General features: G+C 42.5%; 1 protein-coding gene across 4 annotated transcripts; it reads right to left on the bottom strand.

The window, feature by feature from the left end:
* Window positions 1-149: 149 nt before the first annotated feature.
* Window positions 150-25,596, bottom strand: LOC130186386 (endophilin-B2-like). Of its 4 annotated transcripts, XM_056403490.1 has the most exons (12): window positions 25,354-25,595; window positions 22,687-22,828; window positions 22,092-22,103; window positions 20,445-20,573; window positions 17,796-17,929; window positions 17,429-17,521; window positions 15,906-15,968; window positions 9,482-9,505; window positions 9,307-9,396; window positions 8,700-8,800; window positions 7,015-7,258; window positions 150-6,005 (listed from the first exon to the last, which is right to left on the bottom strand). In XM_056403490.1, the coding sequence occupies exons 1-12, from the start codon at window positions 25,414-25,416 to the stop codon at window positions 5,898-5,900; spliced, it is 1,203 nt and encodes a 400-aa protein (XP_056259465.1). In that variant the 5' UTR covers window positions 25,417-25,595; the 3' UTR covers window positions 150-5,897. The 4 variants fall into 4 exon arrangements, with proteins under 4 accessions (XP_056259465.1, XP_056259467.1, XP_056259466.1 ...); XM_056403492.1 differs by lacking the exon at window positions 15,906-15,968 and having other exon boundaries at window positions 25,354-25,596; XM_056403491.1 differs by lacking the exon at window positions 22,092-22,103 and having other exon boundaries at window positions 25,354-25,593.
* Window positions 25,597-26,444: the final 848 nt, after the last annotated feature.

The following is a 26,444-nucleotide window of genomic DNA, read 5'->3' on the forward strand; positions in this document are numbered from 1 at the left end:
ACATTAGAAAACTTCACACACACGGCTCACGGATTTCACTGTCACTTGGTGACTCATCAATATACATAGAAACACAAAAAATTAACTTTTGTGAGAGCCTCAGTTGCTCAGTGTTGTGATTGTGGATATTCAAGAAGCAGACAATCATGTTTCTGTAACACACATGCATATTTATTGTACATCAAACCAGTGGCCATAAATTGGAGGATAGCAAAAATGTGATGACAATAAGTCCCTCCTCCATCCCAAAGCCATGTACAGTAACAACAAACTAAATAAAAACATGAAGGTGACTGGAAACACAGCTCTTAAAACGACTGTGATTAGAAATCCTGAATTTATTTACACATACGTACAAACACATACAGGAAATGGGGTGTTTTATCAAATTAGAGCAACTAGTTTTCTATAATTTTCATGCTACAAATATGATCTTCAGTCATCTAATGTGGTGTTAACATTGTCAGGTAGCCTGCTTATGCAAGAAAACGAATATTCAACAGTGTAACATAATAATCAGAACTCAAGGTCAACTTAAAAGTTTTTTTTCCTGGAGCTTTCAACTGTTTTCTTTTTTTGCATAAGTAGAAAGAAGTTTGCCCGGATGCCATCCATGTTTATACAGCGGAAAGCTCCGGAAACAAACTGATATATTTGACCTTGAGGTAGTTTGTCAAACTACTGTAATCATGGTAAAGAAAGACTTCAACACTCAAACATCTAGTAAGTTATAAAGAAGATTGGAAAAAAATGCATTGCTGCAGGCTCCAGGAAGCTGCAATGACCACAACAAATACTAATAGAGCAAATAACATTGATGATAATTTTGATTTTGAGAGGGATAGACCAGGAAGTGAGCTCCAAATGGGTGGGGCTTGAAATCATGGTAAATGGCGACCTCGTTCGAGGATTCAGGTGGACTATTTAGACGACCATATGCAGTAGAGTGCTGAAGGATGATGTGTTTTTGTAGTCCTACCCTGAGGTTATCATCCCCCTGGTTCCCTCAACAAAAAGCCAATAGGATTTTTCCACTGTCTTTTAGATTATTAGAGAAAATGAACAACAGTTAACGATCCTGTCAGCTTTTGTTCAGCAGGATCATCTTCACTTATGAACACCGAGTCATGTTTGAAGCCTAAATACAATCAAACGCCACGGTCACATGACTTCAGCCTCACCCCCACTAAACTTCAGCTTGTAGTTTGATTCAGCTCTGACCTCTTCTTCCAAAGCCTTTCCTCTGACGGAGTTAGAGACAGTTTGTACAAACACAACGAGGCTGTAAAGGTGGACTGGAGAGTAGATCAGTTTTCATGTTCAACGTGATGATGTTTAACGTCCCCGACAACCTCTGTAGTCTCAGTTAGACACTTGTTAGCAACCGAGACGTAAAGGCCTAAAGAAATCAGGACTGGAGGAATTTACTGACTGATTTTATATTGTAGATTAAAATGTGAACTTGTGTTAACCACAGGCTTTATTTCAGGTGACCAGCTAAACGTTCACCATACAACCATACATGACCGTTAGCTAATGGCTTGCTTAGCAGAGCAGTGTCAGAGATGTGTATTTGGTTTTCAGCTGATAAACCTGAGAGAACAGAGAATGTGGTTGACGTCTAACTTTAACCATTATCCTCCTCTTTCTCCTGGTCTAACAACACAGGTGAGGGAGATGTGTGCGCTTCCTTCTGCAGCTAGTTTCGTGTCGCTCTTCAGCCCTGTAGCACGTCACCATATTCGGGGAGATGCAGTCCCATCTACAGGATCTGATTCAAATCCTTCTAATAATTAAACCTCTTCCATGTTTTGTATTTCACTCAGTCAATATGACCCATTACTGAAGCTAAAGTTTCTATAACTGATGTTTAACTGTATCTTTTAAGCCTGACGGACCTGGTACCAGGCTCTGTCAAAAAGTTGATAGGAAGCTGTGGTGGTCTCTTTTTCTAACGCTTCTCAAAGACGAGGCTTTGATGCTACCAAGACAACAGCCCAAGTGTATTTAGTCCAAAGAATATTTCTGTTTCAAAATAAGACCCCTATCAAAGTAAACGGACAGTTGAAATAAAACGTGGCGGTACATGTAATCCGCTGTCTCCCTCCACCATGCTGGGTGTGGTATGAAACAAGAGAAGCTACTCTTTCCATTGATAGCAAGCAAAGCGTAGCCGGAGCTAACCAGCTCATGTCAGCCCAAAAGCAAACACGGGACCAAACTTCTCATTTTATATTCCAACATATTCCGAAACGGTTCTATTCAAAAGCAATGGATATTGTTTCCTTGCCCTTTTGCGGTAATGATAACAGAGACTGAGCCCCAAGACTGAATTTCATGCATGGTCTCTTGTTGCCATCTAGCGCGTTTGGTGGTACTGCTACTTTCACTCCTATGAGACTTGCTTCCTTGCGGTACTACACTCGTGCGTAAGTACAAGAGACTTTTACCGCAGATTGGGATTTTACACGTCACGCACAGCCGATTGAACTTTTATTGTATTGTGAACTTTGTATATAGTATGTTTTATGTTTATTTTTCACTTTTACAGTGTCTACGACGTAGAATCAATATAAAATAGCAATTTAGAGGAAGATATTCAGAGGCAAAATGGAGACAAAATGTTGTTGTTTTTTACACACAATGGTTGTGCACAATGGTAGAATCTGATGATGCACAGGGTAAATGAAGTGGGAAAGAGCTGACCCACCCACTTGTAACTGGTTCCAGGCTCCAGAAATATATATATACTTAGATGTTACAGCAAAAAATATGAAGTGAGTCCTGAGGATGACTCTAGAGGAAAGCATGAATTTACTCAGCAAATGTAATGTCATTCTGAGTGTTATCTTAAATGTTACTAACATACCAGAGGGTGTGGCCTGAGGAAAGGTCAGAGGGTCACCAAAACATTCAGCATCATCCTCTTGAAATGATGAATCTTGAACATCCATGCCAGCTATGATCCAGTTACACTAAACTACTACACCCTGGTTCTATTATTAGCATGTGGGGATGAGAGATCACACCGGGGATTTTCTTTGAAAGTCTTACAACATTATGCACAGCTACGACTCACACTATTGCACTATCACTGGTGAGCCATCCAAAGAAGCCTTTTACAAACATTTAGGGGCTGATGAGAAATTTCTCTGAGGTGTTTTCTTGAATTTAAATACACCTCTAATCTCTCCAATCATCTGTTGACACATTTATTAAGGAAGTTATACAAACTGTAATATGGCAAGACTTTCCGCCTCTGCCTAGAATCAGTCAGAGTTTAGTGATGTGGTTCCAGTGTGATAAAGCCACAGGTAGAGCCTCCCTCTGAGCACATGTGTGGGGCGGTGCTGCTCTGAGGGACTGAACTCTTCCCTGAAACCAGCTGGTGAAGGTTATGGTCATGGGCTTGGGCGATATCCAAAATTTAATGTCTTCATACAGACGAGCCTAAATATCTCAATATACAATATTATCACAGGAGGGTGGGGGCATAATATAATTATGTAATTATGTATTTTATGCATAGACTGTAAATGAAAACCCACAGGTTTCTGAAGAGCGGTTTTGACGCTCAGACTGAGCTGCTCTACCGTCGCCATCTTGGCAGTGCCTGACTCCACCCCTAACTCCCAGCTAATCCAAAAATGGGCAAAGAAGAGGCGTGTGGAGCTGAGACCTTGGCGTATATTCTCAGCCTGTCACTCAAACAGGCCACGTCCTCAATTATCAGAACTTTAAGCGTTAATAAAATGTAAACAGGTGAGTTATATAAACAGTTGTCATGAAGGAAGAAATTAGCTGTAGAGACCAAAGTGTTTTTGTACCAGGCTGTAAACATGTTGATTTCTGCTGTAAAGTTGGATGTTTTAACATGGGAGTCTATGGGGACTGACTCACTGTTGGAGCCAGACTCTAGTGGTCATTAGAGGAACTGCAGGAGGTTGATGCTTGATTTTATGATTCAGATGTTTTTTTTTGGTTTTACATAATTATATTATTGTATTTCATGTTACAGGTGTAAATTACAGAAGTGGATTAGGGCCACATGTGAAATTCTTCTTTCTTTTTTTTTTTAGAATTCTGACTTTAATCTCTTCTGTAATAAGTGAGGCTGCCATTAAACAGCATTTCAACACTTTATTTGTAACATGCAAAGGTACAACGTACGGTGAGAAAAGCAGTGAAAAGAGGGTCTGCAGCTGGACTCTGCTAAACTGCGCTTAACTGCGAAATATTTAGATTTTGTGAAAACAATTTGCATATGGCAGGAAATATTGCAATATTCGATGTTATCGAACATCAACCCACGTGTATTGATTACTATATTCTACTGTTCATTTATGACTAGAGACCTGCCTTTGTATGGTCAGAATAAAGTAGCTGTGTTGGTATCTGCATTCAGTGATTGTCTGCCGGCTCTCTCAGCTAACTAGCCATCCTGGGACATGTTAAGCACATGCTAACTGCTTTTTCTCTCTTCACCAACACCACCCGCATCAGTCTGACTAAGCACGATCACAGAACATGAAAAGAAAAGTCAACTAAAGGAATACCCACTCTAACAGCCCACGGATAAAGCCACTACGCTGGTAAAATGCTGAGTTTACCAATCAACTTCCACATTCAAAAACACAAACAGAGTTTCCCAGACTGTATGCTTCAGCTCTGTGAGGGTGAACATCCAGAATTATTGATCCACTTTATTTTCAAGTCCTTCTCAGCAGATGAGAGCTGTATTGTAGTTGTATTGCTGAGTTTTAAGAGCAGATGATGAAACAGAAAAACAGTTTTGTTGTCACAGAGCGTTCATAATTGATCACAGATAGTACTTTATCCTACGGAGGATCATTCTGCTTTATTACACCTTGGTCCTTTTTTGACTGTAACTAAACTCACAGCTTTAACCACTGAGACCTTGAGATGTTGGTGCATCACTAAAGAGAAGTCAGACAGGTCAAGAAACACAAGCAGCACGATCATCAGACAGGTTGAAAACAAACCCCAGAGTATATGTTGTTAAATTCCATCACACACCAACTGCCGTATTACATGTATTACCCACAATCCCATAATCAATGCCTACACAGTTTGCAGAGTCCTGACGTTACCTCCACTCTTTCACCAGCTTCTGTAACAAACTTGTGCAATCTCAAAGAAATCACAGCTGCCAGTACTTACTCACATCAAAACAACTTTTTCTTCCACATTCCTGACTTCTACCAGCGCTCCCTTCACACCTTGTGCTGCTCCATGTCCTGCTGTTACTACAGACGTGTCTGAGCAAGCCGAATCTGCCTCGCCCCACCCCGCCAGTGCACTCACCTCCCTGTGGTTTCAGGCTCATGGGGATGGGGTTTGTTAAAGGCTATATAATCCCTATCTACACAGACATACGTTATGGTTATGTCCCAAGATTTGTAATAATTTGTATTACAAGTGTGAAACAGGACCCGGAAGTCCCAGTTTCCCTCCAGACTGGTTTAGAGCATCAGGCTTGTTGTTCACACCTGACTACTGGTGTTTCCTGTCAGTCTTCCCGGATCTCAGCGATGACTGGTGAGTACAGCGTTACAACACATAGAAAAGTCATCACACAAAAACACCCAAACAAACTGAGAGTAGCTTTAACTGTGGCCTCATCACACATTACTGGAACTTACAATGACCCACATGAACCGCCACGAGTGTTTGCTGCCATTTCCTCCCATTAGACGTCTGTATTTATAGAAACTTTCCCCACACACAGGTTTGCATAAGTGCTTGAGATGAGAATACACTAAATGTACTGATTGCACACATGATAGTAGATGGAGGTTTTTGCAAGTGTGTGTGTGTGTGTGTGTGTGTGTGTGTGTGTGTGTGTGTGTGTGTGTGTGTGTCTGGTGGTTGGTCCATTAGCTCAGCAGTTCAAGGTAGGTGACGGGTACTTTGCCCTTTTCGTTTCCCCGTTCTCCAACCAACCAATCAGGATCCATCCCAGGTACGGTGTACACAGTGATCAGCTGGAGAGAGAGAGAGAGAAAAAAAACATGACATGAAAGTGTAAAAAAAAAAAGAAAAAAAAGAACTAGCCTCTAGATATAGATAGATATAAAGGTTAAGAGAAAGGGAAAGGGAAATGGTGTGTTGTTCATCATGGTGACATTTGCATCATCTCCCTCCTCTGACTCTTAATCCAAGTGTGTGTGTGTGTGAGGTAGTGTTTTGTTTATTTTCTTGAGCTGGTGGTTCTGTGTGTATCATGTTCTTTATCTGCCTCCACTTCCTCTGTTTAGTCATTTCCAAAGAGACCGGGGCAAGGTCACAACTAGGGCACGCTGCAGGAGGCAACAGGTCTGGCAGCCTGACAGCAGCATTACACACTCTGACGATTACACTACTACATTTCTTCTGTTGTCCTTCTTTTCACTGCCAACAGAGCAGCTTCTCCCCTGCTGGGCTGCTGGATTATCTGCCTGGTTCTTCAACAATAAGCATGGCAGGAACTCAGCGGTACGGTGGCCCTGAAGACTCAAAAAGCGTTGCAACTTAAGAAAACACATGCAGCGATAACCCCAGCACCACGGGTTCGAGTCCGACCCATGGCCCTTTGCTACAAGTTATCCTCTCTCTCTCTCTCTCTCTCTCTCTCTCCCTGACTTTCTTCAGAAAGTATCAGAATAAAGGCAAACAAGAATAACTAAAAAAAAGTCCTGAACCAGCTGCTCAAGACAGCAGGGTCTGACTCCTAAACTATTCTTGGAATGGAACATTTTGTGTATTGAGTATGTTGGGACAGGCCCCAGTCCTCTAAAACCCTGCATAGAAAACAGATTGATGGATCAGCCACATGACCATGAGTATCTGATGTTGTTCATTTTTATTTATGGCCAAAAGACAATGAAATGTGTGAGTAGTTGTCCAACACTGTCCCAATCTGTGCCAGTCACACAGTCTCCGTTTGTGAGTCAGACAAAAGTCCTCGTGTAACGCACATGTGAGTGTGGGGTGAGTCAGAACATCCAACTGTACCTCATCAGCCAAGAGGGACAGCTCACTGACATCGTGGGCGTCGTAGTCATACAGAACCTTGGCCTTTCTGGTGCCTGTAACAGGGAACGGAGTCTGCTCCATCGCGAGCGTGCTGGGCTTTTGGCCTGAGGAGGAGGAAGTGACTGCGGCGCCAGGAGGTGTCGGTCCTGACAGGAAAGCAGATGAGACGGGGCTCGGGCAGACAGCGGCCGAGGAGTTGGGGGCGCCAACAGCGTTGTCATGTCTGTATGAATATGTGGAAGACAAGTGAAGGCCTGTTTATTTGAGGCCAATATGCTTTGTGGTCAAGAGATGAAGAGGGATCAGATCCAGATGTGTATTAAATGTCACTGTGTTCCGGCTGCAGAGACTGCCGCCTCCACACATACAAGGGAAGACAGATCTGGAGGCTTTGCTTATCATTTGTCCGTACTTGAATTTTACATCCTCTTGATAATAATCACATTTATTCCTCATCTTTTGAACTTGAACACTGACTTGTGGATTCTCTGCCCTCTGAACCACTGAGTCACAACCGCTTTTGTAAGATTGTACTTGTGCAATGCTGTGCTCTGAGCGTAATGCTAATGTCAGTATGCTAATATGCTCATAGTGACAGTGCTAACATGCTGATGTTTTACAAGTCATGTTCACCATCTTAAGTTAGCCTATTAGCATGCACTAGCACTAAACACATACCAAAAATGTCAACCTCATGGTGGCGCTAGAGGTCAATCTAACCAGGGACTACAGACAGGTTAATGTTGCCAGGGTGACTGATGATACTGAGAGAACATAATCAAACTGATTCACAGATTCACTCCTACTTTAAGTTATGAATGAGGCGCTTTTTTTTTCTCTGTTTACATTCATTTCCATTGCTGTTATGCCAGGTTTGATTTTAACTTGTACAGACAAATAAAACTAAACTCAATGAGTCAAATTTATTTCGCAAAAATGTAATTACAACTGGAGCATCTTGTTTTTCAGTTATGTTTGCTACACTCTATGTTCAGCTCACAGGTCTTTCTTATTTGATATATATGAAAAGAACTAGGGGAAATAATACTGTGGATATTTTACATTGTTTTTTTTAATTATCTTTTTGGGCCTTTATTGACAGTGCAGTAGAGAGAGACAGGAAATGGTGAGGCAGCAGAGAGAGGGAATGACATGCAGCTAAGGGCCGTCCGATTCGGGACTGTAGCCTCTGCACATGTGGCGGATGCTCGTCCAACTGAGCGACTCGACGCCCCGATATTTTACATTATTGAATAAAAATGAATGAAAATAAGTTGAGAGGTAGCTGGTGATGCATCAATAATGTAACGGCGTCAGTGAGCAGTGCTGGTTTTAGGATCAATGTGTGGTAATATTCATAAACCCCCCTTTCCCTCTGGACCTCTGGAAACATCTGCATTTGTTTAGACAGAAAGGCCAGAGACTCATTTCCCAACAACGGTCAGACTGCAAAGTGCTTTCTAAGTGGAGTGATTCTAATTCTAGTAAATATTTACACACACACACACATGGCTGTACAAAGCCCCACGGTAATGAAAAGGTTAATGGATTCAATTTCAAACTAGTCAAACTGCCTGAAAGATATTTCATATGTAGAAATCAACGACCCGAGTGTTAATCTCTAACTCTACAGCAGGAAGCCACCGTCGGCAGTGAATCCTCACCTGCTCAGCTCCCTCTGAAGCTCGTGCATGTAGTGGTGACACTGGGCGAAGTACGTGGCCTGAGCCTCTGCAAAGTCCTGCAGGCAGCGCAGGTGGTTGAGCTGTGGAGGGAAGAGAAGACACGACAGCTTGCTTCATCATCGTCACGGCAGCCAAATATTATCATCAAAACACACTGATCCAGGTCACACGAGCCTCCTGACGCGTCAACGTGCGAAAATATTGTGTATATTCCGTCAAGTGTTCCAGAGAGCACAAAACAACGTAAGAGCAAAGGAGCAGAAGAGGGAGACAAATTGGAAATCTGAAGAAGTATCATGAAACACTTTTGGAAATAAACTTATCAACTTCACGCTCACATTTGTCTGTTTAATATAAGGCTGCAGCCAGCAGGCAGTTAGCTTAGCACCAGCACCGCTAGCACTCACTAGTAATTTTTGGATAATTCTGCAAAAAAAAAAAAAAAAAAAAAAAAAGGATGTAATGATTCATGCTGCTCATTTCCACTGTACTGCTGGTACTGGACCGGAGTGTTTGGTTGCTTTGACTAGTTGCCCCATCACTGCTGGCTCACACTCACACACACAGAGTTGCATGACTGACTTACATGTGTGCTGCTGATTCCCTCCAGCAACAGTCTAGTGACCTCGGCCTGTCTGTCGAACTCGGTCTGAGCCACACGGAGCTCGTGCTCTGCCTGTGGGTGGAAGCGAAGGAAGTATTAAACTGAACACGTATTTAACAAACACAGATCACAATCTTCACCAGTAAAAGGTACTCACTTTGTCCACCTCCTCACTCAGCAGCTGAGAGAAGCAGCAGGAGAACAGAGAGAAACAGTCATGAACCATGGTCACACACAAACACCTTAACTCTACACATCAGTTACCATGGACACGGATCAGATGTATGATGGAACTGTGCTTCATAGGGTGGGTTCTGTTTGGAACAAACAACTAGTTTAAAACAGGGCAAAGGTCACTAAAACTAAATGTGAGGAATCTTAGATAGATGTTGTTGTGTCTGTGCCTTTGATTGTCATTATTTTCTTCTTCTATTTTTTTTATTAAATATTTTTTCTTCTTGCTTTATTTTATTTTTTATTTATTTATTTTATACACATCTTTCCCTTCTTTTTTTTAATTCTATTTTATATATTTTATATTTTCTTGTTTCATATTCTTTTCGTGCATTTGTGACAATTTTGATGTTATTTTGGTTAAAAGTTACTATTGTTAATCGTTCTACAGGTTTGTTTTATTTGTTGTGTTTGTGTGTTCACCCCAGGAAGACGAACGACCTCTGTGTGGAAGATAATGTTATCCAAATAAAGAAAAGACATTCGGATGAATATACGGCGAGGAGGAGAGAAATGGAGAAGGAACGAACGAAGACCCGCATTTATATTGGGGAATCCATTCAAAGGTGGCGAGAACTCGGCCGGCAGAAGGGCTTCCAGTGCAATGCATCATGGGGGGGAGGGGCGAGCTTGCTCTGTTTTGTTTGGTATTTACTTCGAACGTCAACAGAAGTGACGTCATGCAGGAATGCATAGTGCACCTTTAACCCCTGATCCCAGACCAGTTTTCAGGCACCAACAATTAAATACAGAGTTTATTAAATCTAGATTATTTAATTCAATTCTATATTTAAATAATTATTCTGACAGTCTATTTCCGGCTGCCTACAGGTAGAGCCCAGTGTGACTAATAATCATTTGTGACTATGGACCAGAGTCCAGCGGGATCCCCAAGGGAAGTAATCTTTTCATAGCTCCATCATTTAAAAAATATTTTCATTCATCTTTAGTTTATGATCATATTGAGGATATGATGTGGAACATAAGATGCCACTTTTCTTGTTAATGTATCTGTATGGATTAAAGATTACCCATGATTCTGATGGTCTGGATTATATTAATAGAAAGTGACTCGCCACCACCTGAGGCCGAGCACAGCCGAGCAGTTTCCTGGGTGTGTGTGTTGTTCCACCTCTGGCACCAGTTTCATAGAGATATGTCACACTGGTCTGTAGTGTTGGTCCAGTCCTTTAATCATAGATGACTCTATTGGTCAGACTGTTCCTTAAGTATAAAAACAGTGTATCAGAGTACAAAAATGTCTACACTTTCCTTGTTGACCTTCTGGTGGTTGCCATGGTAACTGCCCAGCTTGCCTGCGGGGCCCTGCCGATACACACTGACTCTTAATAACAAACAGCTCAGCAGTCTCACCGACGCTACACCTGTCCTTCAGTTTTTATATCCTACACAAAAAGCAGTGTTGACCACACCCACCAAGTCTGTTGCACCTGAAACCACAGCCACCAGTGCCGTCACCGACACCGCTGCACCGCTGCAGCGAGCTGAGTCAGACCACCACAGGACAGATGCAGCAGATTAACTGCTGCTATTTAAGTCTGAGTGAAGAAAAAAAAAACCTGCATCAGCGTCAGTGGCCCAGTGATGAAAATCTGCCGTCCCACAACACTGGCTGCGATCGCGGCTTTTGCAGCTTCACTGTAATACTCACTATGAACTACGGTGGCTGTGAAGGCCACAGCTGTGTCCTCTCTATCCTCAGTGAGTATGATCGGTGGTATTATGATCCGACACCTGTGTTCACACTGTTTATTCCAGGCAGGTACTTTAAATCTGCTGAAGTCACATTATCGTGGCTGTACTCAGAGCATGTGTGACGATGTCAGATTGAATGTGCTGTAAATACAGGAGTGATGTGTTTGTGTCTAACAGCTGCTGTCGTTGGCCCAGTGCCTGAACTGAAGTTGACCTTTACTCTACATCTGCAGAGGCTTGACTGAGGAAAGGTTGCTGTGTTGTGCCTCCCTGTGGTCAGCTGGTGTTACTGTGAGAGAGAGTAAAGCTTCAAATATTTAAGGCATTTACAAGGACAAACAACGTGGTTAAAGGTTAGAAACTATATCATTTCATAAAATCATAAACTCAGGCTGTGGTAGAAAAATCGAAATAATCTCTTTTCCTTTTCCTTCTACTTCTCCTCGACGGAAAATATCACGAGGTCAAAGAAAGCTGTGAAGGAGGATTCATAAGGACTTAGGAAAAGACGACTACAGTGCTGAGACAATCCAACTGTACATGGAGGATAAATCCTCCTTTCCTAACCACAAACACTAAATAAACAGGACTGAAATGTTGAAATAAGATCACATGAAAGAAAAATACAAGTAGAGAAAGTTGAGCCAGTAAAATAATAATTAAACAGAAATAAGGAACTGAGCAAGAAGCCAGAAGAAATTATATTCAGACATAAGTTTGTAGTTTTCTGACATAAGAGCTTTTGACAATTCTATATATTTGTTAAGTAGAGAAAATTCATGTTTTGTGCTTTACAGTATTTAGTTATGATGATATTATTAACTATATATTCAACCTGCTTGTTCTTCATGACTCCTCACTGGATTTAAAGAGAATAAATCTATATTTATGGATTCAGGCTTCAGTGGATCAGACAAGGATTTCCATCAGTTCTGGATCGTGTCACAAACATAAAACAGCTGCTCTGATGTTTCTACATTTACGTGGGTCTGCTGTGGTGAAACTATAATGGTGCGTTGCTTTAAATGTTGCTGCTGCAGGGAATTGTGGGACGGCATTATCTCCTTTCCTTTCATAAAGGTAGGTCCAGTGTTTCCTTTGTTAAAGGAGATAAGAGAGGAAGCACTGAAGCTCCTTTCCTCAGCTCTTATGACGGCTGCCAGGTCGACACTTCAGGTCATTTCACTCAGTTAGAAAAACTTCATAAGAAAAAAAAAAAAACATTTCCACCGCAGCTGCAGACTTCTGTATGTGTATGAGGTCACATCCATCAATATCAACATTTAATTATTTCCTGGTGTTTCCTCTTTTTTTCAAACCAAACAAATGGCAAAGTGACTTAGGGGGTTTTCAGGGTGGATAAAAAAAAAAAAACACTGATTCACTGGAGGCTAAAATATTCTACATATCTACCATCACAAACCAACACCACAAAGTTCTAGCTCTACTTTGTGTGGACAGATGTTTGTGTACAACCTTCCTCTCCTCTGAGACACTGGGATCCGTCACCACGTCCCAGCTCTCCCAGCCACTCTGCAGCTGCTTCACAGAGACACAGACTGAAGGTCAACAAACCTCAAGCCTTTTAACTCAACACATCATCAAAAAAAAAAAAGCGACATAATGATTCTTCCTGATTCTAACTGGATATCTGCAGGAGGCAGGAAGCTGTTGGGTCTGTCAGTTCAGTCCAACTGCCGTTAGACCGACTGCTGTGTGTTGTACACATCATACACTGTACATGGTGCCAGAGGTCACCGAGCCTGAAGCTGAACCTGCTGCCGACAGTTTAACAGAGGTCATACGATTCAGTATGAGGTCAAATCAGTGTAATAATTCCTAAAAGTTCCCGTTCTAAATCATATGGGGGGGTGGGGGGGGTGGTTGTATCCACAGACTGTAAATTAAGATGGACGTAGCCTTTGTGACGTCACCCACAGGTTTCTGAAGAGCAGTTTTGAAGCTCAGAGTGAGCCATCTTGGCAGTGCCTTACTCCAATCAGGAACAAGTTACAAATCACCTGATTCACTCTATACATGTTCAATCTAGTCCAGTTAATTCCCCGTGAGGAAGTAGCACTGTGTGACAGACAGAAGTGTTACAACCATCCCTGGTCTCCCCTACAGTTCATTCAGAATGTTTTCTGACACTGTCACTGTTTTCACATGTTGTAATATTGCAGTTTTATGATAAGATCATTTAAATTATTTTTCCCTCTCCAGTCTGAACTCAATACCTCATAATGACAAAGTGAAAACAGAATTTTAGAAATTATTCCAAATGTATTAAAAAGTAAAAACTGAAATATCACATTGACATAAGTATTCAGACACTTTACTCTGACTCTTGAAGTTTAGCTCAGGTTCCTCCATTTCTCCTGAGCATCTCTGAGCTGTTTCTCCGCCTTGGTTGGAGTCCACCTGTGGTAAACTCAGCTGATTGGACATGATGTGTAAAGACACACACCTGTCTGTATCAGGTCTCACAGCTGACAAACAGATCAGAGCAGAAACCACGAGGAGGAAGGAGCTGCTGCAGAGCTCAGAGACAGGACTGTGTCCAGGCTCAGAAACATTTCCAACGTTGGTCTCCATCATTCTGACATGAAGAAGTCTGGAACAACCAGGACTTCTTCTAGAGCTGGACCTGGACTAACTGAGACATCAGGGGGAAGAGAGGATACCAAGAACCCGATGGTGACTCTGAGCCCCAAAGATCCTGTGTGGAGACAGAGAAACTGCCAGAATACCAAAAGTCACAGCAAAGTGTCTGAAGACTTTTGTCAGTGGGATAATTCAGTTTTTCCTTTTTAACCAATTTGCAAACATTTCTAAAATTTAGTTTTCATTTTGTCATAATGGATGATTGATGGATAAAAATATACTTGTTGACAATCAAAAGTGATCAAACACAGGAATGGGCTGTTGTTCCAGGGGTATGATTGAATCCCGTTCTCAGTGATATGGACACACTGCAAGTCCTGGTTTAGCTGAACCAGGACTAAACCACAGCCCTGGGGTGGTAGTAGTAGTTTAACTGTGCTTCATTCATTAAAGTAAAAATCAGCAAATTCAAACAACACAGATGAGACATGCTGAAACATGCTGCGTCATAAGCATCATGTCATGCAGCGCTGCTGTTGTGTCAGTCTGACCTGCCACATGTTACAGGATTAGAGAGCAGATGCTGCTTTAATATGCAGCCGCTACAGGTGGATGACATTACAGTGTTGGTGTAAACTGATTCAGGTGAGTCCTGCTCAGGTATTTCACATATTAACATACGAAACGAGCAGGTTGGATTACTGATTGATTCTCTGACTTGAATCTCTGTGGTCACTTTTCTTTTCACTGGTTGGACAGAAAATGTAAGTGACAGTAAAACAAACATCCAAACCTGTCGAACTGTTCTTCTGCATCACTGAGAAAAACAGGCTGGACCGTTACGACCGGCAGGTCAAGGGTCACCTGACCAACAGGGCACAGCCAAGCTAGCGCTGAGCTAATCTGTTAACATACTACATGTTATTACAGTTACAGACTACATACTGGGGCAGTCAAGCAAACCAATTCTGCATTTTATGACTAAAGCATGAAGGTGTCAGCATATAATCTACACACCCCAAGGTTGGTATCTGACCTCAGGTGACCTTGAGAGGTCATTAACCTCAGCATTGCCATCACTCTCCGTTATAATCAAATCTCTCTTTGTTCTAATAAAGATGCTTATTTGCTGCTATGGCCCGGGGGGGGGGGGGGGGGGGCGACAGCAGACTCTACCATTTCCAGGTCTTAGGGTCGTTACAGCTTGTTAACAACATCTGTGGGTTTGAAGGTGTGTCATTACTGAAAATGACGTTTTTTGAGTGGCTTTAAACATCCAAGAATCTTTAATGAAAACCCTAAAGTTGAACTTTTGAAGATCATTTTGTTGATTTAAATTCAGGTTTAATACATGAAACACTTGAATAGTGGAAGGAGGTTGGTTTTAGTTTGCTTCTCTCATCCTCATCACAGCTGCTAACATTTAGGTTTCCTTTCAGATTCACTTACATATTACATATTCATATTCCATCACATGCCAGTTAACATTAACATTTATCATTAGATAAACATTACATGAACATAAAATGATCAAGTATGTATGTGTGTGGATTGTGTGTCTATCTTATGTTTCATACACAATCTGACAATTTAAGATTATGTCAGACAGACAAACAAACGTTTGGATCTGTGTACGATGATTATTTATAATAAAGTTTGAGGACCAGGCTAATTACTGGAGTTTCCCAGGAGAAACAACAAAACAGGAGACGACCTTGAAATAGGAAAGACCCGCAGGAAAACCAGGAGTGTTGGCAGATATGTGACTATTTTTGACAGAGTTTATATCAGTTACATGTACAATGTGGCAGATTAAAGAAACTGTTTCCCATAAACCACTGTCAGAGCAGACCACAGAGCGCTGAGGCCGCAGCAATGACGTGTAACAAGTTATTTCTTCTCAGCACATTCTGGTTTTAACATGTTTTTGAATTGTTGGTGTCCATGTTAAAGGTGGAGGCACATAAAAGCCGGTTGACTGTGTGTACAAGTGTTAGCATGTTAGCCTAGCTGCTGCTTTTTCTTACCGCTGATGCACTGGCAGACAGAACATAATTTCGAGGCCTTGTCTCCTGAAAGTCAGGTGCAGCCTACAAACAAGAGCGGGGGGGGGGGGGGGGGGCATATTGGCACAGTCATGCATTTACAGTCACTCAGCAGAAGAAATAAAAAACAGTTAGCCAGAAGCATACAAGCATGAAGAAAACAGAGGTGCACATCATTTAGAGCAGGGTCACAGCAGAGGGTGCTGAACAGTCACAGTAATTACAGGCTTATTCAAAGTGTCTGATACAAAGAGCTCAGACAAACAGCATCCGGCCTGAACCCTGACACTGTGAATCACTGTCTGATTAGTCACACTCTTCCCTCCATTATAAAATTGAGCTTTGATGAACTCGTGTCTGAGCTCAGCGCTGAACAGGATGTTGGGTCAATGCAGCCATGCTTTCTGAAGAAGGAACCAACTCATCACAACACAGGAAGAACAAGATGACTGCACAAGTTATTCTGAAGAATGAACGTTCCATCTGCACACAACATGTGGTTTTACTTAGCTCGAACTCGCCTCGAACGACCACGCGTCAACTGAGCTGATTATGTAACAGAAAACAAAAGCTCCGTCTCTCACTTTCAGCAAACTATCAATTCAATTCACCTGGCTTATGACTCACCTGTTAACAAGCTAAACAGCTAGAGAGCAACATCATCCAATCAGAGCTGTCTGTGAAAACACCCAGTGATGATGTAATAATGGGGAAAATCAAGATGGCCTGACGTCTACCACTTCAGCAGCTAATTTACCGTGTTCCTTTACCAGGGAATCTTGGGAAAAGTGAATTGTGTCTGACTGCTGCTAAAGCTGCAGGAATCTGTCATTTTAAATTAATATCACCAAGCTCTGCAGTTTCCCTTAACCTCCTAAGACCCGAACTCTTGCATGGCGTGCATTTTTAATTTCTCTTTGCTATTTAGGCTGATTGGGACCTGAGAAAAATGATGTCCACATATGAGGACATTAGTTTTAAATTTCGATTACTGAGTGGCAGTATAATATCCTCACATATGGTCACCAGGCCCTTGTTGAGAAAAAGTTAGTATTGTGGTCTAGAGAACCCAAAAATGTGAGGTCCACATATGTGGACGCCAGGTCCTAGGAGGTTAAAGAGCGTTTAAATGTCTTTCAGCTCATCGGGTTGGTTTGACTGTCTCTTCCCTCTCAGAGCTCGTAGTGTTGTTTGCAGCTGCAGCAGCTGTTTGCAGCTGTAAAAAGCCTCTGTCCTCTACCTGCTCAGCAGCTGGTGAACACACTGTAGTGGAGCATTGAGGCAGCTAAAGAGGAGCTGGTGGAGACAAAACACAGAGCTAAAATATATTCATCAGCTGACACAGACACCACTCCGCATGGATCATCGTGTTGACCTCTGTCTGCTATTCAGTGTACCCTGTTACTGTGGACCTCATAACTGAGTGAGTCAAACCCTGTAGCAGAGGACAGAAGAGGAAAGAACAGAAGCAGCATCAGTAGCAACAGGGACGAGATGAGACTCACCGCTGATTTGGCCTCTGCCTGCTTGGCTTTCTTCACACGTGCTTTGCAGATGTCGAGATCCAGCCGTCGATTCTCCAGGAGCCGCCGCTCTTTCTGCACAGGACACGAGGTGACCAATCAGAGACAGCTGATCTGCCGCAGGGAGCACACCCTGCGGGACTAGGTTTCTATCCATCTAACAGCACAATGAGGCGACGAGCTCTGTGTTACAATACATCTCATAGGAAACAGCACATAGTCAGTTCAAGTGAAAAAGGTGTCTGATGATCCCTGACAACAGATTTGTCTTCGCTTGGATGGTGTTAATATGAACAGATGTCATGAGGACCGTAGGACTGAGGATGATGAGCGGCTCAGTCAGACTTACTGATATCGTCCTCCAGTCTCCTTCTAGGAAGTTGCGTAGAGGAGTGAGGAAGCTGGTGGCTGAGGTTTGCAGGAACTCGCGCTCAGCTCCTCCCAGTCTAACCTGGTACTCTCCCACTATGATCAGGGTGCTACCTACAGTTGGCACAATACACAAACGCACACATGCACACTTCTTGTATTACACATAAGCAGACTACTGAAACAGGATTCATAGCTACAAACTTAGACAACTTGTTGCTTTGCAGAGAGCTACAGCCTGATGTGAGAACTTCTCATCTGACTGACGATCTTTCTTCTGCACAGGTTCGGACTGATGGTCGGGGTCACACCAAAATCATGAGGGGTCATTGTATGGGGACCATGTAGAGCTACAGTTAATGTTGTGTGAAGCCTGTTTAAGGTGTAAACGTGTGTCAGGGGTGAAGGTCTGGACCTACAGTCAGAGTGCGGAGAGCAGATTGGTCCAAAGCGTCTATTTGGACATCTGCGTTAAGACGTCAAATTTGCATGTCTTAAGACGACAGAAAATACCATGGTAACAGGCCAATTTTGAACGTCTTAAGACATTTGGACCATCAATGCTGACATGCAAGAATAAACCGTAGACTAGATCACTGAAACTAGAGAAAGACAAGCTGGGGCAATGAAACATCATGAGCGGTAAATTTGAGTGGAAATGAGTGAAATCTGTTTAAGTTATTAAGTATCTGTTTGTCTGAAGTATGAGTGAGTGGTTCAGGTGCGCTCCTCGCTCTGCTCCCTGCTCCACTCCAGCTCCGCCCCCTCACCTGCTCTGTCTCTACAGGTTCTCATCCCTGTCCAGAGGGTGAGCAACAGACCATATGTGTGTTTTCGTTTAACAGGAAAAATCTCTTTCCACTAATCTAAATGGATCTTGAACAGTTTACACTGAAATCAAAGGCTTACTGAACCCACACTCTCTTTCCTCCTCCTCTGCTCAAAAATGCATAGGTTGTAATTTGTGCTCTAACACTGCCATCTAGTGGCACTTAGACAAACACACCAAATGAAATAAATATGATATTGAAGTTACATTTTTCTCAGTAGTAGCCTATAAAAATGCAGATATTAATAATGTCAATATTATATATATATGTTAATATTATTATAAATAATGTTAACATTCCTAACCTCAAGTCATAGGTAGGTTGGATGGGGAATTGTTTCTTTGACATTCAAAACTGTGTTGTTCATCAGGTTCTGTGAATGTGCTGTGGTCTCTCTGTGACTTCAGTCTGGAGGTTCACTCATAATCACAATAAAGGAATGTAACCACCATCAGCTCCAGAAGGTGCAATACTTAAAACTTCACTAATCAATATTTTTATATTAAATGTCCCACACAGTGTAAAGGTAGATGTCCATGTGTTGTTTGATTATAGATCAGGTCTAGGTTCTATATTAATACTGTGAAAGTATCAAAGCCTCAGTCCACAGAGAAATGCACACAGCCTGTATTCAGAAACGGAGCCTTAAAACCAGCCGTCAGGACTTCTGGAACTTTGTGATGTCACAACAAAGCAGTCACTGCTCTCAGCCATGCCCCAAGCCCCGCCCACCTGGACCCACCATCCAACATTGCAGGATTTGTTTTCTCTGAGTGTTTACCTGAAATCTGCTACATTTTTACTGGCTCAGTCAGAAAACAGTCAGCCAATCAGAAGAGAGGCCCAGAGCCTCCTCTCTTCTGATTGGCTCACCGACCTGTTGTTCTTAGAGCTCCAGAGAGAAGCCTGAGAGAGGAGATGTTCTCTTTTTAAGGATCAACACTTCAAATAAAAACACTGGAAAAGTGTAAAACATGGACCTTTAACAGTCGATCACCATGTGTAATGAGGAAACTCACAGAGTTTAGGTCCCCTCAACTCTAGAAAGTATTTTAGCATCTTTAAGCTCACTCTTTCGGTTTTGGTTCAGGTTTGAGGGCCTGGTTTTCAGCAGCAGTAGCAGCTGTTTCAGTGGAAAAGCTCTGATAAAGGCTCTGTCCACTACCTGCTTCATGGTGGAGAGACACAGCAGAGGACAGACGCAGCTGGGCTAATGATTCATCGCATCTCATTGTTTTAATAAAGAAGACAACCATCTGTGACAATGTAAAACTGAACGGACTCAGGACTGAATATTCTGCATGAAGTGAAATGTGTAAATGCGGCAGTGACCTCTGAATCTGCTCCTCTACATGCAGCGTCTCCAGTGTGTGGATGAACTATTGGAATCCTGTGGACTGTGCCGGGAACAAAGTAAACTACTACAGTGACATAAATGAAGACAATTAGAGAACACAAACACAACGAATCACTGCTGCAGAATAAATCAGTAGCAAAAATGGGCTTTATAGAATGAAAATCTAATGGATCGTAACTTCAATGACCTTGGTCCCAGAAAACTGAAGTTGACACATCAACACTTTCAGGTGCAGACTGACTGGTTCTATGGTTCATTATATCCAAACAGGTGCTGTTCAGTTTCACAGCAGAGAGTTTTAATTCAAACTGTTTAATGACCATAACAAAAAGAGAGAAGCTGCCTCATCCCTTTTCATACTTCGTCAGGACAAACAGCGTGGACAGTGGTGGAGATAGACGACGCTCAGAGTCTCATCAGTGTCGGTGACAGCTCCACTCACCGTATGGCGTCCCAGGACCAAACTCTTTGGCAGCGTCCAGCATGTACTGGCCCAGCAGCTCGGCGTTGGTCATCCTGGAGGGAAGCTTCTTGTCCAGTTTGTCATAGATGAACTCCTCTATTCGAGCACCTGGAGAACAGGAGAGAGAGAGAGAGAGAGAGAGAGAGGAGAGAGAGAGAGAGAGAGAGAGAAAGTGTAAATGTGAAACACTGAGTTTCAGGAGCTTCGATCAAAGAAAAATGAACACACCAGACCTGACAGATGAACTCTGAGTTGAGGTTTTTTACTTGGTATTAGAACAGCAGGCCGAATTCATGCTTCTTCTCTCTAAATAATCCATAAACCTTCTATTTACCACGAGTTCCATCAATTAGAAAATGTGTGTTAAGGCACTCGGCCTATAGTTTGCTGGATTACTTGGATCTCTTCCTGGTTCACTTAAAGGAACAATCAATGCGTCCTTTAGCTTGTTGCTAATGGTCCTTCCTCGTCCTTTCCCTGGTGCACTGATTTTGTAAACTGTCCCATAGTGAATTCTTAATATTTCATATTAAAAGCCTTCCAGTGGCTCAGTGGTTCCAGTGCCCCTCTTTTCTACAAGGCTTTTAATGTGAAAAATATACGGGAAGTATCACTTAACAGTGATTGGAAAAAGTGATGGGTGATAATTAGTGTATAAAAGTACTACCTCCTCCAAACCCCCCCCCCCCAAAGAATTTTTTATTGAGTTTAATGACACTGCAAGTCTTAGCTTGTTAGCATGCTAACATGCTTGGTTTGTTTGTTTGTTGTATACAGCCGGTCTGATGGAGAGAGGACAACAGAACATTCACAATACATGAGCTGCATAATCACGAAGCTCGTAGGAACCATCTCTGCTTCACTTTAGATTTAATGTGGGTCTGAGAGTAACGTCGACCTCCGGCAGCAGATAGATCACAGACTAAACTGACTTCCACCCTGGAACATGAATCATAAACAACAATGAGCTAAAAGCTGCTTTACTGCACATTCAGCTCTTACTGAACTACTCCAAGTTTAAAATATTTCTTTGTGACCTTTACAACTCTTCCACTTTGTGATGTGTGTATTTTTTTTTAATATAGCACAGTTTACAGACTGTTTCAGATGCAAAGTAAAAGTGTATTCAGCATCATCTTCAGTTTCATCTTCAGCTTTTTGACGGACGATCTTGAAGACGTGTGCATGTTCTCGCTCTGAGGAGCTGCTTTAGAAAACGTGTAGAAATGTAAGATCAATTGTAGATTTGCTCTTAGAAAACACACTTAACTTCTACTTCAATCAGACTTATTAGTGAATGGCTTTTCTTTGTTTGGATGCCGGCTTTTATTTTAGCATTTCCAGCACCCCCTGAACGCAGCATTGGCTGTGTCCAATCAAACAAGTGCTGGCAGGTGTCTTCCTGTATAGAAAGTCATTAGTAATTCAACACCTGTCTGTATCTGCACAGTGTTAGTCAGTCCCTACACCGTACAGCAGACCACATCCCTGAGCGTCTGTTCATTCAACATGGGACACTGTTGTTCGTCCCTCAGACTGCATCTGCTGCGCCGCACATCATCATCTGCAGCCGCTACTGTGGAGGAGTTCTCTTACACAACACTGATAAATGAGGACAAGACTTACCAGTGTGGTCGACTGAAGCATGGAACGATAAAAATACACAGAGCAAAGGTTAGACATCACAACCAGAATCCTTCATAGAGACACGTTACACACAGACACAGACTCAGGTACGACTGAAGACGTGTAATCCTTCACCAAAATGGAGTCACTGTGCTAAAAAAAAAAAATAACAAAAACACAAACTGCTTGTTAAAATTCATGTGCAAATAGGTGAAAAATGAAAACTGTAGCGCATACACAATTATGTTCAGAACATCACATATTCATTTCAGCTGCTTCTGAAAATAAGACGTTTCACTTTCTGCCTTTACCTGAAACAAAAAAACATGTTTGAGACTCGACCGCTGGGTCCCAGGGGTGACACAGAAAATGAAAAATGTTTCAGACAAAATAAATAATGCGATGTGGATGTGAGACACTGTCGTTCGACGGTTAGGTACATTTCTGTCTTTTTACTTTTTTACATTTCCAAATGATTTGTGTTACTTCTTCAGTTATCAAATCAGAAAGCCATAGATGTAATTTGGTCCTGGGACTCCACATGGACTGATGGCTGTGGTCGTGCGGTTGTTTGGACAGACTGAGCAGGACTTACTGGGGTTGGGCTGCAGGAGCACCTCCGTCTGTCTCAGGATCTTCTCAGTCCAGTTCTTGGTGCCATCAGCCCGAGTGATCAGGTTCTCCAGGTGAGGATCCAGCTCTGTTTTCTCCGCCTGGCCCAGCTTCTCCTCTGTGAACTGGGAGACAAGTCAGGATATAACTTCAGTCACAATGAACTAGACCCACGTCATAGCTTTCAGAAAATGTCCTGACACTTTACTGTGACTGTGACAGTTTAGCTCAGGTTCCTCCATTTCTCCTGATCATCTCTGAGATGTCTCTGGAGGAAACCAGGCGTGACTCTTAGAACCGGTTTTCCTTGTGGAAGTTTCTCCATCTCCACACAGGATCTCTGGAGCTCAGCCAATGAGCATCCAGTTCTGAACCCACTGTTCATACTGACTTGTTGGGACATTTCTGGCTCTGTGAGATTACAAACTTTACAACTTTATTCTCATAATATTACGACTTTTTTTTTTTTCGTAATTTCTGATGAGTTTTTCCTCAATGTGGCCCTAACACTCCACTGTAGGACTTCAACATGTATCATGTGAGATTCTGTATATCAAGCTATAAATAAGTATAATTGAAATGAAGTGGTAAATGCACTGCCAAAATACCAGCACTCTCTACAGTCTGTTGACTGTAATGTCTGACATCACCATGGTAAAACCAGCAGCAGACATATCTATGCAAATTATATCAAACTTATTTTGTGACAGCAGCAATCACCAAATGGAGCAGGTTATAAAACTTTCCCCTCTCACCAACTGACGTGTCATAATAGGAGCTGTGCAATAAGTCATGTGAACGCCCACTTCTGCTGACATAAAAAATACCATCTGTGTTAGCAGGCACTTATCAGTCTGACTTCTCCTTCTGGATCTTCACCGGCCGCCAGCTCTGACTGATGGGAGGCAGCAGCCAGCTGGACTTAGAGACAGACAGATGACTGAGGAATTCGTCCTCACCGACATATCAGAGCAGGAAAAACCCAGACTGACAGCAGCTCTGTGGACCAGACCACATGACTAAATGACTTTTCACTTGGAGGCTGGATTATTAGGTAACAGCCTGGAACTTCACACACGGCTTACAGATTATATTAACTAACGTTTTCTTTCACTAGTCACTTAAAAGAAAAGCCTTTGTAAGAATAATCCAGGTAATATGCAGAGAAGAGGATACAATTAAAACTTTACAAATAAGTCCAACACTGTGAAACACCTACTTTAGGTGAAAACTTTAGGAACATACTTTATGTTCAAATTTACTGGAAAACTGAACCATCAAACAAGTTCATCTGATTTGGTTTAGGTGTGTAATCAGCAGCATTACAGCACAATGTTGAGGCACATCCTGCATCACTGGTGAGTGCGGTCAGAGGCGTCTCTGTTGCACCTGTAACAACACCCAACAGTGACATCACAGTGTACTGACACACCCTGGAGTACACGTCTACCTCACTGCAGTGAGGTGAAACACTAGTGGCTGTTTAAGTTGCTCTTTAAATGCAGCAGAATATATGAACAAAGAGAGAACTGGAGCCCTGTAATTTGTCCCATGACTCGCCATAATATAATATAATATATATAATATAATATAATATAAATCATTAGTTCCTCTGTAACACTGAGCACATTCCAAAAGTTATTTAGCGCTGTCATCATTTGCTCTTGTACCCACAATCCCTCAGCAGTCAGTCTTGCTTACTTCCTCTGCATTCAGTGGTTTCCTGTGTTTCCCACAATGCCTTTGGACATCCTCCAGAAAAACAGCATTAATGGATTGATGCATTCAATCAAACATGGCAGAAAAATGTGGGCAGAGACGAAGCGACAGAAGCACAGAAAACTGTGCTGAAACTGTGTGGTCGGTGTTGCCTGCTGTGTGAGCTTCCTGACACATTAATCCGACTCTCCTGATTAAACTCCCTCCTGGAATAAGTGTAATGATTATTATTTCTATCATTTAGTGTCAGATCTAACCCGTGTTGTTCCAGCTGTCACAATAGATATAGTGATAGTGATGATGGGAATGTGTGAAACGGCCCTCAAGGATCTCCCTTGTAAAATCTTGCACTTAAACCTTTCCTTAATAATCAGCACAGGTAGGTTCATGATATAACATGACCGTTTATTTATCTGTAGGGAGGTTTAGATGAGTTCAGCAGAAAAATGGTCCACGAGAGAACTGCGTCTTACTGTGGAAGCCCACATCTTTAACGAACCTGACGCAACTCCTAATACAGAGGAGTCATGAAATCACCCGTTTTTTGTGAATATGTGATAAATTAGAAAAACCTATTTGACTGTGCCGTGTGGTCCATGAAGGAGCCCTGTCCTGCTCAGCTTGTGTCACGTGGGTGACTCACTCGATCACAGCCATCAATAATAGATGGAGGCTTGACAAACCTTTATCGGTTTACAGCCGCGCTCATCAAAACACACCCCAGAATAAACCTGCTGTTATCTCCTCAGCAATAACTGAAACACCGTAGACCGCTACGTGTGTGTGTGTGTGCGCTGTGTGTGTGAAGCATCGTGGCCCTCAGCCTGTTTCCATCCCTGCAGGATGACGGTAAACCAGCCCGTAGCCGGTGCCTGCCCGCTCTGCTGCGGGGGGAGGGGGGGGGTCGTCCTGCCGAGGATCTGCTCTTTACCTGCATTGCCCGGGTGAAGAAGACACCCGCATCGGAAGCCAGTTTCTTGACGTTGAAATCCATGGCGCCGCGCTGAGCCGAGCACACAGGCAGCGCTGCTTGTTTCCCTGAAGAGGAAATCCTCCGGATCAGCTGAGATGATGCAGCAGCAGACGTAGGACTGGAGCCGTAATCCGCTTCATGGACAGTCGGAAATCTGCTCTCCGCCCTGCGCTTAAAGAGCCCACAACACCGGACTGCAAGTCACGACATCCCCTGCCCCCCTGCAGCATGTACTGTACCCCCCCCCCCCATCCCCCCCCCCCATCGTGACCTCTGGTTGTGGCTGCATCTATATCCTGTCATCAGGTCAACAGACGCTGTTCCAGCCGAAATATAATAATGTTCTGTAGATTATTCAGAGAGATTGATTGATTCCTGCGAAGAACACTGGTGCTGAAATTTTTAAATGTAATTAATTGCTTTGAGCATCACACACAGCTGACCCCCAAGTATTTAACATTTATTTAAAATTGGTGAAGGTTTCACTTTAAAGCTGCAGTTTGTACTTTTTTGTGTGCTTGGAAATTCCCTTATAAAGTCTCTGAGCCTGCCTCGTTCGTCTAACCAATCAGAGAAGGACAAAATCAGGGGCGGGAGCTCATGGCTCTGAGTTAGCAGCTGGATTGGTGCAGCAGATAATTGCATATTTTAGGGAAATCTTTCAAATGTGGATACACACGCTAAACTTGGCACAAATTGTCCTCCAAATTCCTTGGGTATTACTTTTGATACAGGTCAGCCACTTGAAAATTCAAGATGGCCGCAATTTCTAGCAGGGAAATTTTCAGTTCATCCACTATTTTCTAATATGAATGATGTAGGTGTCAAACCAAACATTTTAACAATGTAGAAGGTGAAATTTAGTGCACTGTAAAAAAAAATCAAATAGTCAAAAAGTATTTTTTAAGCAAAATATTACTCACAAAAAAATTCACAAAGAAGCTTGCTAACTAGTCTAGTGCTAGCGAGTTAGCCTAGTGAGCTAATGTTACGACAAGTAGCCTAAACAAGTAGACTGCCGACTCTTTTTGGTACATCATTCATGATAA

Source organism: Seriola aureovittata, chromosome 18 (genome assembly GCF_021018895.1).
Source record: "Seriola aureovittata isolate HTS-2021-v1 ecotype China chromosome 18, ASM2101889v1, whole genome shotgun sequence".
Classification (NCBI taxonomy): domain Eukaryota; kingdom Metazoa; phylum Chordata; class Actinopteri; order Carangiformes; family Carangidae; genus Seriola; species Seriola aureovittata.

Bases quoted from the DNA above. Each gene is read 5' to 3' on its own strand.
- LOC130186386 (XM_056403490.1), bottom strand. From the start codon at position 25,416: ATGGATTTCAACGTCAAGAAACTGGCTTCCGATGCGGGTGTCTTCTTC. The intron at 9,397-9,481 runs GTGAGTACCTTT...TTCCACCCACAG, and splicing joins TGAGTGAGGAGGTGGACAAA to GCAGAGCACGAGCTCCGTGT. The intron at 6,006-7,014 runs GTACAGTTGGAT...CTCTCTCTCCAG, and splicing joins TGTCCCTCTTGGCTGATGAG to CTGATCACTGTGTACACCGT.